The sequence below is a fragment of the Cherax quadricarinatus genome, chromosome 37 (genome assembly GCF_038502225.1).
Source record: "Cherax quadricarinatus isolate ZL_2023a chromosome 37, ASM3850222v1, whole genome shotgun sequence".
Classification (NCBI taxonomy): domain Eukaryota; kingdom Metazoa; phylum Arthropoda; class Malacostraca; order Decapoda; family Parastacidae; genus Cherax; species Cherax quadricarinatus.
Window position 1 is genome coordinate 10,896,287 of NC_091328.1, and position 12,500 is coordinate 10,908,786.

The window sequence follows — 12,500 nt, forward strand, 5'->3', positions numbered from 1 at the left end:
TATATATATATATATATATATATATATATATATATATATATATATATATATATATATATATATATATATATATATATATATATATATATATATATATATATATATATATATATATATATATATATATATATATATATATATTATATAATATATATATATATATATATACACACACACATATATATATATATATATATACACACACACATATATATATATATATATATATATATATATATTATATATAATATATATATATTATATATAATATATATATATATATATATATATATATATATATATATATATATATATATATATATATATATATATATATATATATGTGTGTGTGTGTGTGTGTGTGTGTGTGTGTGTGTGTACGCACAATAACACTTCCTCATGAGTGCATTTACCATTCCCTCGATACAGTACTTACGTTATATGTCACAACAGAAACATTACATGTACGTATGCATCACCGTAGAAACAGTACTTACAGGTATATGTCTCCATGCTTCTTGTGTAAGTCAAGGAGATGTTCATTGATGCTGCCTATGTCCATGGGCACGTACCCAGTCAGAGGCAAACCCCATCGACCTGTTGAGTTTATATTTCCACATGAGTTTGTCTGGCTTAAAAGTTATATTTAATTTGGAAGATTAATTCATTAAATAGGTCATAAAAAGGGCTGGTCCAAACAAACCGTGCTGCTTTTCTAACGATAAGATATCTGGAATCCGGAGATTTTAACCACATTATCATTATCCTGAATAAAGAATGTGATCTTGCTATCTTTGAAATGACAGCTCTGGCACATTCAAAGATATGATTAATTACAAAGTGAAGTTTGATAAATACATTAACGATAAAGACCTTTCGTTACCTGACATTTTTGTACCACCTCACAGGAATCAGATGAGCACTGAAAGTATAGTCGAATGAAGGGCATACTGCTCACAGAAATTAAAGACACATGTAGAAGTCCATAGTGACAACGTTTCGCTCATTATACAGTTCTGTCAAGGTTTCCTAGTTTTAACAAGTAATGATAAAACTAGACTTGATAACACTAAATTTTGTCGTAAAAGTCTTCTTGATAAGTATTTTTTTTCTTCACGGGGAGAATAATAGACGAGCCGTTGCTAGCTTACCTATGCTCGTAGAGATAATGCAACGCCTGGGGAATGGAAGATAATCAAGTTTGATCCGAGGAAGCGAGGATAAGTTTCAGTTTCTAGAACGAAGAGCCCTTCTGGTGAGAGGATTCAGCGGATTCTCCAGCAAACCGTTTTAAGAGAGTAGATCTTATTCGACAAAATGTTAATCGCTCTGGATCCTAACTTATTTAGCGTCCTTCATTGTTATTAAAGTAAAGAAAAATTAATGTCATGAAAGAACAAAAAGGCACAATAACGTGACTGGAACAATACACAAATAACCCGCTAATAAGAGAGAGAAACTGATGACGACGTTACGATTCGACTTGGACCATTTGCAAAGCCACACAGTGTCCCTACCTGGCCAGGAACTTCACTAGTCAAGGTTACAATTAGTTATGGTTGCTGTTGACAGTGATTTGTATCTTCCTGCTCATTAAATATGCTGATGACTCGTAACTGCCACTGATGGCAGCAGGAAGGTATGTTCTTGAGGCAAAGTGCTCAAACTACGTATTTTTTTTTTACACTGTGCTAATTTCAATATTCAGCTTTAATATATATATAAGCATAAACAAGTTACATAAGTGGGAAGGCAACGTCAGGCAGGAGGGTTAAGATACCAAAGCCACTTATGTGAAAAACAATACGCTTGTTGTGTACACTATAGAGAAGTGTGTTTATTCTCGGAGATATTCTCAGGACAGCTGAAATGTGTGAATTAAATATTGCCATGGCTTCTGCTTTGAGATAGTAAGATTTCTTTGTGTATCTGAGTTTTTGTAATTTAAGTACATTATTTAGACTGAAGCCTACACTAATTATCCTGTCTTTTCAAGTTAGTTTGTAAAGCCTATTGATTGCACGAGTTTTTAAGGTCAGAATTCATCTGGAGGCAAATATTTTAATTCCTAAAACAGGGAATACACTAAACTCGATACTTACACACCGAGAGATGCACTCATCTCAGCATATATAGACTGAAATATACGGACACACACACACACACACACACACACATATATATATATATATATATATATATATATATATATATATATATATATATATATATATATATATATATATATATATATATATATATATACATACGCTGAGATACACTCCTCCCGATGTATCTAAACTGAGATATACATAGTGTATATACACTAAGATATATACATCTCTCGAAATTTATACAGTGATTCCTGTCAGCAAACGTCCGCTTGAAAAAAAAAAAGTCAAATATTCTCAAATGACTCTTGTTCTGCTCATTAGGATTCAGCTCCGGCACGCACGTAGTTAGCGAACAGCGGCAGTGTAAACAAGAGTCTTCCTCTGAAGTTAATACGCATTTCACCAGCCATGAAAGAATCTTCCTTCGTAAACCTATTACGCATTCTACCACCCAACGAACTTTGTCAAGCTTCTGGAGAGCGAAACGTTGCCATAATAAAATGTCACATTAATGTTGCAGCTGTGTCCATAAACCTAACACCCAAGGAAGCTTTCCAACGTAAAGATATTTACTCATCCAACATGTTTGCAAAATAAGATTTTATGGGACAACGTTTCGCTCAATGTAGAGTTGTACCAAGATTACTTTTCCGAATTATTGTCAGCAGTACTCGTTTCGGATTCTCTGCGAAGTGGCTACTCATACTACCGGCCAAGGAAGCCTCGCTCTCACAGTTCTTGTATAAACACAGGTACCATTTCCTCCTGACCATAGACTCAGGCATCATACACTTGGGGTATGGAATCTTACGTCTCGGGGGCTTGTATTCTCTTATCACAAACATTTGACATCAACCCTCTTCACTCTACTTAATTTCTTTGACATTATTTTATTGTTATAGGAAACTAAATTCGTAGGTATCATAAAGAATAGGAAGTAATCACAATTAATCCAAGAAAATGTTGGTACCTCCAATTGTTTGAATCAAGAGACCTTCACCGATATCAGTGTATATCACTTGAAGGGAAAAAAACAAGAGCCAGGAAGAGATTGACCATCTCTCAAGAGGCTGAGGGACTGATTATCTCAGAAGCACATCTTCCCTTACTGCTACTACCACTGTCTCCGGCTGATAAAACTTTCTGCGCAGGCGAAACCTTGAGGCAATAAAGCTACTTAAGTTTCGCACGAGTGTTTCTCTTACTCATCAAAAATAAGTATGTTAGCGGTGGGTGTAGGGAATAGCGCCGCTGATTGCTGTGTCGTGATATTTTAATTATGAAGCTTATTGCCGAGGGTGCGGAAGGAGGGGCGTTTGTTGATGCTGCACACGTAAGTCCACGCTCATCATTGTTAAAGGCTGCCACAGTCTAGAGGTCACCAGTCTAGCATGGCTCGATGGAGGAAAATGCTTATTGTCTTGTTTCTGGCGCATGAAACCCATCTTGTGTGAAGGAGTATGACAGGAAAACTATCATTTGTGAAGGAGTATGACCATTCTGCAAGACCAAGTACGACAGGAGACCATCCTGTGTGATACACAGTAACAGGAAAACCATCCTATGTGGCAGGAAAACTATCCTCCTTTGCATAAGAGTATGATAAAAAAGCTATGACATGAAAACCATTCTGTATGATGGAATATGACAAAAAAAACCATCTTGCTTAATAAAATATGACAAGAATACCATCCTGTATCCTGAAGTATGAATGACTATGACAGAAAAAAATCATCCTCTACAATGGAGGTATTACGAACACAGGTAATGGGTGTATTTCCTTCACTAGATATAATTTGCCAGATGTATACAAGTATGTACATTTATGTACAGAGATTGAATAGTAAGTACACCACACAACGGTGAGAGAATGGCACAAAGCTTTAACGACGGGTACCCTAATAATCGTTAAACCCTTGGTACCCGGTTTGCTGTTTGGGAGGCAGCCTATATGGGAGTGTGACATACGCCGAATAAATTGTAACGTACTCTTTGCATGCCACAGAAGGAACTCTGGAAAACTAACTACTGCAATGGAACCTAAAAAGAAAAGAAAACTATCCAGAGGAAGGAAGTATGAGAGAAAAACTATCCTTTATGATGGAGTATTACAGGAAACCCATCTTGTGTGACGTATTAGAAGAGGTGAACTATTCTGCCTGATGGCAGGATGATAAATGTAATTAGCACGTCCTAGAACCTCCTAAAATGTCACAGAGATCAGGGCAGCCACACAGTGTGTATGGTCTCATTCTTAGTTAAAGAAAAACTGGTTTGTGTAAAAGATAAATAAATATATAAATTTTAGGTCATTTCGTGCGTTTGCTTATATTTCGCATTACCGCATTGTATTCATCGTCTGAGGTTGATAATAAACAGTTCCATAACTCTGCTATTTCATGTAACTCGCTCCCACACCCCTCTAACTACCACCCCCTCCCCCCTCTAACTCAGCCCACCCTCTGATTCGCTCCCAAACCCTTCTAACTGGTTCCCACACCCCTCAAACTCGCTCCCATACCCTTCTAACTCGCTGCCAAACCCCTGCAATTTACTCCTGCGCTCATCTAACATCTTCGCTTATTTATACCCTTCAAATACTCCTACAGGAAACTCCCACACCTTTTAATCACGCCCAGACTTCTAATACTTAATTCTAACTCCCACACCTCTCTAACTCACTTCCACGCCACTCGAACTCACTCTTGAACTCCCCTACCTCCCCACACTGCTCTATATCATTCTACACTCCCACAGCTCATTCCCACTTTCTCCAACTTACTCTCAGAGCTCCTTTGTCACTCCCACACCTCTAAAACACACAACTCCCTTATAAACCGCTTAAACACGTACGTAAATCCATTCAACTTCCATACCGCTAATATACCCATTAAACTTGCTTCCACACACTTGCAAGCCCCATTCACATACATTTCCGCTTCTTCACTCATCTAGCTCATACTTATTACAGCTCACACTGCTACACTTCTCCCACATACACCTTCCCTCCCCCATACACATCCATTCCTCCTCTGCCGAAAAATGAAGGAAAAGAGAGGCAGGCATGGAAATAATTCAAAGAATAATGACTACTCTTATCTGACGAGATATGCCGAGATAAGCGGCAGGGTTTATCAGAATGGTATTTTATATTAATGGTTTGTAAAGCAGACGTGGAGAGGAATAAAACACATGTGCGATACATAGGTATCCTTGCTAATACATGTGCCATACATGGGTATCCTTGCTAATACATGTGCGATACATAGGTATCCTTGCTAATACATGTGCGATACACGGGTATCCTTGCTAACACATGTGCGATACATAGGTATCCTTGCTAATACATGTGCGATACACGGGTATCCTTGCTAACACATGTGCGATACATGGGTATCCTTGCTAACACATGTGCGATACATGGGTATCCTTGCTAACACATGTGCGATACATAGGTATCCTTGCTAACACATGTGCGATACATGGGTATCCTTGCTAACACATGTGCGATACATGGGTATCCTTGCTAACACATGTGCCATACATGGGTATCCTTGCTAACACATGTGCGATACATGGGTATCCTTGCTAACACATGTGCCATACATGGGTATCCTTGCTAACACATGTGCGATACATGGGTATCCTTGCTAACACATGTGCCATACATGGGTATCCTTGCTAACACATGTGCGATACATGGGTATCCTTGCTAACACATGTGCCATACATGGGTATCCTTGCTAACACATGTGCGATACATGGGTATCCTTGCTAACACATGTGCGATACATGGGTATCCTTGCTAACACATGTGCGATACATGGGTATCCTTGCTAACACATGTGCGATACATGGGTATCCTTGCTAACACATGTGCGATACATGGGTATCCTTGCTAACACATGTGCGATACATGGGTATCCTTGCTAACACATGTGCGATACATGGGTATCCTTGCTAACACATGTGCGATACATGGGTATCCTTGCTAACACATGTGCGATACATGGGTATCCTTGCTAACACATGTGCGATACATGGGTATCCTTGCTAACACATGTGCGATACATGGGTATCCTTGCTAACACATGTGCGATACATGGGTATCCTTGCTAACACATGTGCCATACATGGGTATCCTTGCTAACACATGTGCGATACATGGGTATCCTTGCTAACACATGTGCGATACATGGGTATCCTTGCTAACACATGTGCCATACATGGGTATCCTTACTAACACATGTGCGATACATGGGTATCCTTGCTAACACATGTGCGATACATGGGTATCCTTGCTAACACATGTGCGATACATGGGTATCCTTGCTAACACATGTGCGATACATGGGTATCCTTGCTAACACATGTGCGATACATGGGTATCCTTGCTAACACATGTGCGATACATGGGTATCCTTGCTAACACATGTGCGATACATGGGTATCCTTGCTAACACATGTGCGATACATGGGTATCCTTGCTAACACATATGCCATACATGGGTATCCTTGCTAACACATGTGCGATACATGGGTATCCTTGCTAACACATGTGCGATACATGGGTATCCTTGCTACGAAGATGTTTCGTCAACCAGCTGCATTATCGATCTGTTCTTCTAGGTAGTGGGTTGATAAAGCTTCTGGTGGGCGAAACGTCTTCGTAGTAAAGATGGCCAAGTGTTCCGCCACTCTACACGGATAAGCTGGGCTTATCCGTGTAGTGCTGAGTCACCCCTGAGTACCTCAACTCTACGTGGATAAGATAGGTTCACTGAGTCACCCATGAATACCGCCACTCTTCACAGATAAGTTAGCTTCGTTGAGTCACTCTTGAGTTCAGGCAGGTATTTCATGAAATTCTGAAGTCTGTTGCTAAATTAGGCATTCAGGAATAAAAACCTTAATGTAAAACTCTGCCTTAATCCGAATAAAAAGAATAAATACAGCTCCAGTTTCCCAGATCAAGAGCTCCTTCACGACAAGGTACTACATAGCGAAGATCCACACTGGTTAAGCGCCTCATGGACTACGAAGTAATGACCTTAGTGCCAAGTACTCTTCTGGAGGCAGGTCGACTTGTAGGCTTGTCGACATGTAGGTCTACTCACCTGGAGGCAGGTCGACTTGTAGGCCTGTCGACATGTAGGTCTACTCACCTGGAGGTAAGCCAGCAGGCTTCTTGAAGATCTGCCAGAGCAGTGCCAACAGCACCACCACCGACAACAACACTATCTCCAACACCATCTCTTGCTTCGCCCAGTACCTGCGGATTTATGAAAAAAAAATTCAGCAAATGTTTTATTTTTACTTATGAATAAGCGTTTTTTTTCAGAATAAACGTTTTTCAGTGTAAACATACGTTTTTTTTTTATGTGAAAAAGTTTCTTGGTGTGAAAACTGGTTTTTATGAATATGAAGAAACAGCTCTCACAAAATCGAGACTTGAAAAATATGCAAAGAAAATTAGGGATCCTCCTGTAAATTTATTATTATTATTATTATTATTATTATTATTATTATTATTATTATTATTATTATTATTTTTATTATTATTATCACACTGACCGATTCCCACCAAGGCAGGGTGGCCCGAAAAAGAAAAACTTTCACCATCATTCACTCCATCACTGTCTTGCCAGAAGGGTGCTTTACACTACAGTTTTTAAACTGCAACATTAACACCCCTCCTTCAGAGTGCAGGCACTGTACTTCCCATCTCCAGGACTCAAGTCCGGCCTGCCGGTTTCCCTGAACCCCTTCATAAATGTTACTTTGCTCACACTCCAACAGCACGTCAAGTATTAAAAACCATTTGTCTCCATTCACTCCTATCAAACACGCTCACGCATGCCTGCTGGAAGTCCAAGCCCCTCGCACACAAAACCTCCTTTACCCCCTCCCTCCAACCTTTCCTAGGCCGACCCCTACCCCGCCTTCCTTCCACTACAGACTGATACACTCTTGAAGTCATTCTGTTTCGCTCCATTCTCTCTACATGTCCGAACCACCTCAACAACCCTTCCTCAGCCCTCTGGACAACAATTTTGGTAATCCCGCACCTCCTCCTAACTTCCAAACTACGAATTCTCTGCATTATATTCACACCACACATTGCCCTCAGACATGACATCTCCACTGCCTCCAGCCTTCTCCTCGCTGCAACATTCATCACCCATGCTTCACACCCATATAAGAGCGTTGGTAAAACTATACTCTCATACATTCCCCTCTTTGCCTCCAAAGACAAAGTTCTTTGTCTCCACAGACTCCTAAGTGCACCACTCACCCTTTTCCCCTCATCAATTCTATGATTCACCTCATCTTTCATAGACCCATCGGCTGACACGTCCACTCCCAAATATCTGAATACATTCACCTCCTCCATACTCTCTCCCTCCAATCTGATATCCAATCTTTCATCACCTAATCTTTTTTTTATCCTCATAACCTTACTCTTTCCTGTATTCACTTTTAAATTTCTTCTTTTGCATACCCTACCAAATTCATCCACCAATCTCTGCAACTTCTCTTCAGAATCTCCCAAGAGCACAGTGTCATCAGCAAAGAGCAACTGTGACAACTCCCACTTTATGTGTGATTCTTTATCTTTTAACTCCACGCCTCTTGCCAAGACCCTCGCATTTACTTCTCTTACAACCCCATCTATAAATATATTAAACAACCACGGTGACATCACACATCCTTGTCTAAGGCCTACTTTTACTGGGAAATAATTTCCCTCTTTCCTACATACTCTAACTTGAGCCACACTATCCTCGTAAAAACTCTTCACTGCTTTCAGTAACATACCTCCTACACCATACACCTGCAATATCTGCCACATTGCCCCCCTATCCACCCTGTCATACGCCTTTTTTCAAATCCATAAATGCCACAAAGACCTCTTTAGCTTTATCTAAATACTGTTCACTTATATGTTTCACTGTAAACACCTGGTCCACACACCCCCTACCTTTCCTAAAGCCTCCTTGTTCATCTGCTATCATATTTTCCGTCTTACTCTTATTTCTTTCAATAATAACTCTACCATACACTTTACCAGGTATACTCAACAGACTTATCCCCTTATAATTTTTGCACTCTCTTTTGTCCCCTTTGCCTTTATACAAAGGAACTATGCATGCTCTCTGCCAATCCCTAGGTACCTTACCCTCTTCCATACATTTATTAAATAATTGCACCAACCACTCCAAAACTGTATCCCCACCTGCTTTTAACATTTCTATCTTTATCCCATCAATCCCGGCTGCCTTACCCCCTTTCATTTTACCTACTGCCTCACGAACTTCCCCCACACTCACAACTGGCTCTTCCTCACTCCTACAAGATGTTTTTCCTCCTTGCCCTATACACGAAATCACAGCTTCCGTATCTTCATCAACATTTAACAATTCCTCAAAATATTCCCTCCATCTTCCCAATACCTCTAACTCTCCATTTAATAACTATCCTCTTCTATTTTTAACTGACAAATCCATTTGTTCTCTAGGCTTCCTCAACTTGTTAATCTCCAAAACTTTTTCTTATTTTCAACAAAATTTGTTGATAACATCTCACCCACTCTCTCATTTGCTCTCTTTTTACATTGCTTCACCACTCTCTTAACCTCTCTCTTTTTCTCCATATACTCTTCCCTCCTTGCATCACTACTACTTTGTAAAAACTTCTCATATGCTAACATTTTCTCCCTTACTACTCTCTTTACATCATCATTCCACCAATCGCTCCTCTTCCCTCCCGCACCCACTTTCCTGTAACCACAAACTTCTGCTGAACACTCTAACACTACATTTTTAAACCTACCCCATACCTCTTCGACCCCATTGCTTATGCTCTCATTAGCCCATCTATCCTCCAATAGCTGTTTATATCTTACCCTAACTGCCTCCTCTTTTAGTTTATAAACCTTTATTATTATTATTATTATTATTATTATTATTATTATTATTATATATATATATATATATATATATATATATATATATATATATATATATATATATATATATATATATATCTATATAGATATATATATATATATATATAATTTTGCACCAAAAGAATCTTAGAAAACTTACCTAACCTTATTATAACAAGAACAATTTATTTTAGCCTAACCCAACTAAATATATTTTAGATTTGTTTACAGTAATTTAATACTAAACAAACACAGTGAAACATATTTTTTTCGTTAGGTTCAGAATGATTTTGGCGAAATTATTGCATACACAAATTTTCACTTGTCCTATATGGCAAGATGAACGTTGCTATTTAAGCCAAGATCGCAAATTTTGCCTATTCGGCACGACATATATATATATATATATATATATATATATATATATATATATATATATATATATATATATATATATATATATATATATATATATATATATATATATGTATATATATATATATATATATATATATATATATATATATATATATATATATATATATATATATATATATATATATAAATGCAATAAGATCACAGTAAACAGGTGATTTTAAAATATGCAAAACAACCACAGTGGTTGTTTTGCATATATATATATATATATATATATATATATATATATATATATATATATATATATATATATATATATATATATATATATTTATTATCACACTGGCCGATTCCCACCAAGGCAGGGTGGCCCGAAAAAGAAAAACTTTCACCATCATTCACTCCATCACTGTCTTGCCAGAAGGGTGCTTTACACTACAGTTTTTAAACTGCAACATTAACACCCCTCCTTCAGAGTGCAGGCACTGTACTTCCCATCTCCAGGACTCAAGTCCGGCCTGCCGGTTTCCCTGAATCCCTTGTATATATATATATATATATATATATATATATATATATATATATATATATATATATATATATATATATATATATATATATATATATATATATATATATATATATATATATATATATATATATATATATACCAATACCTATATTTGAATGATTCAATATGTGTTTGTGTATGTGTGTGTGTGTGTGTGTGTGTGTGTGTGTGTGTGTGTGTGTGTGTGTGTGTGTGTGTGTGTGTGTGTGTGTGTGTGTGTGTGTGTGTGTGTGTGTGTGTGTGTGTGTGTGTGTGTGTGTGTGTGTGTGTGTGTACAACATTTCTTGAACAAATACACTAAATGAACGTAAAATCATCACGAGAAGCAGGTACCAACAGAGTAACATCGCATTCGCAAATATTAGAAGTGCCAATACAACTTAAATATTTTTATCGTGAATGTGATGATATAAGAGAAACTTTTATTTTGACATATCAGGATCACTGGCACATACAGTAGTGTTATTTAGGACCTAAGAGATGTGTGACAAGTGATGTGAGGCAACAACGAGACTCTAACAGTGATAATCCATGCCTTACATTCCAACATTAGATGGTATTATCTTTAATTTCGGTAAGGGAGATGAAGGCCTTGGTCAGATGACACAAAACCTCCAGCGTCGGGTCATCATATGACTAAAACCTGGGTCAGGAGCCATATGTGCTGTTTCCTGACGATTCTTAGCTAAGGTAACCTATAGAAACACATGTTCCACGGCAGGTAAACTTTCTGTACGAGAGTTTTGGCTCATTAACGTCTTTATCGGTCCAGATGATTGAAAGAATGAGGGATTAACAGATTCCGGCGAATGCATTATCTGTTCCTAACATATATCTTCCATTTCCTATGAAAATTTCAGCACTGCTGCTTAACAATTACATCTGTGTAGAATTAATTGAAACTGCAGCTGTAAAGGACGTAACGTATTAGTGTTGTTGATGTAGATATACTTATTTATTAGTTTAACTTTATTCATATAGAAAAATGTTGATTGAACAAACTAAAACTCGCAACTAGCAAATCCATTTTGGAATATTGAGGATGTCCTCCTCTCCCATGTTAAGGTTGCCAGCACAGGCTGGCTGGCATCACAACCTAGTGAATGACTTACCATTCCGCGAGGTAAACAGAGATAGTAAAAAATAACTATCTTTATTTTTATTAATGCCGTACAGTTCCGGATAGGCGCCTATGCTGATATATCAAACTTTGAAAAACACGCTACATCGATTATTGGGCATTAATAAGCAAATTATTATTTAAATTTAAAAATACAAAGCTACTGATAACTTCGTTTGAAGAGGTGTATAAGAGATTGCTCACCTTAGTTGAAATCTGGTGGGTGAGATGAAGTTTCGTCTCAGGACTAGTGAACACAAGTGTCTCTAGCCAACGACTGCGCACGTCTCATCTCTTACCAGCACCACTAGCACGTACACACACACACACACACACACATACACACACACACACACACACACACACACA

At 37.8% G+C, this 12,500-nt stretch overlaps 1 protein-coding gene across 2 annotated transcripts in view; it reads right to left on the reverse strand.

Annotated features, from left to right (window-relative positions):
• LOC128702634 (cytochrome P450 2L1) overlaps nucleotides 1-12,478 on the reverse strand; it is a 26,720-nt gene extending 14,242 nt beyond the window's left edge. The window contains exons 1-3 of one of the 2 annotated variants that reach the window (XM_053796965.2): nucleotides 12,336-12,478; nucleotides 7,280-7,386; nucleotides 498-597 (exon numbers count right to left, since the gene is read on the reverse strand). In XM_053796965.2, coding sequence (XP_053652940.1) covers nucleotides 498-597; nucleotides 7,280-7,367 — 188 coding nt within the window. In that variant the 5' untranslated portion in view covers nucleotides 7,368-7,386; nucleotides 12,336-12,478. The remainder of the gene's footprint in view (nucleotides 1-497; nucleotides 598-7,279; nucleotides 7,387-12,335) is intronic. The other variant, XM_053796975.2, reaches the window with a different exon arrangement.
• Nucleotides 12,479-12,500: the final 22 nt, after the last annotated feature.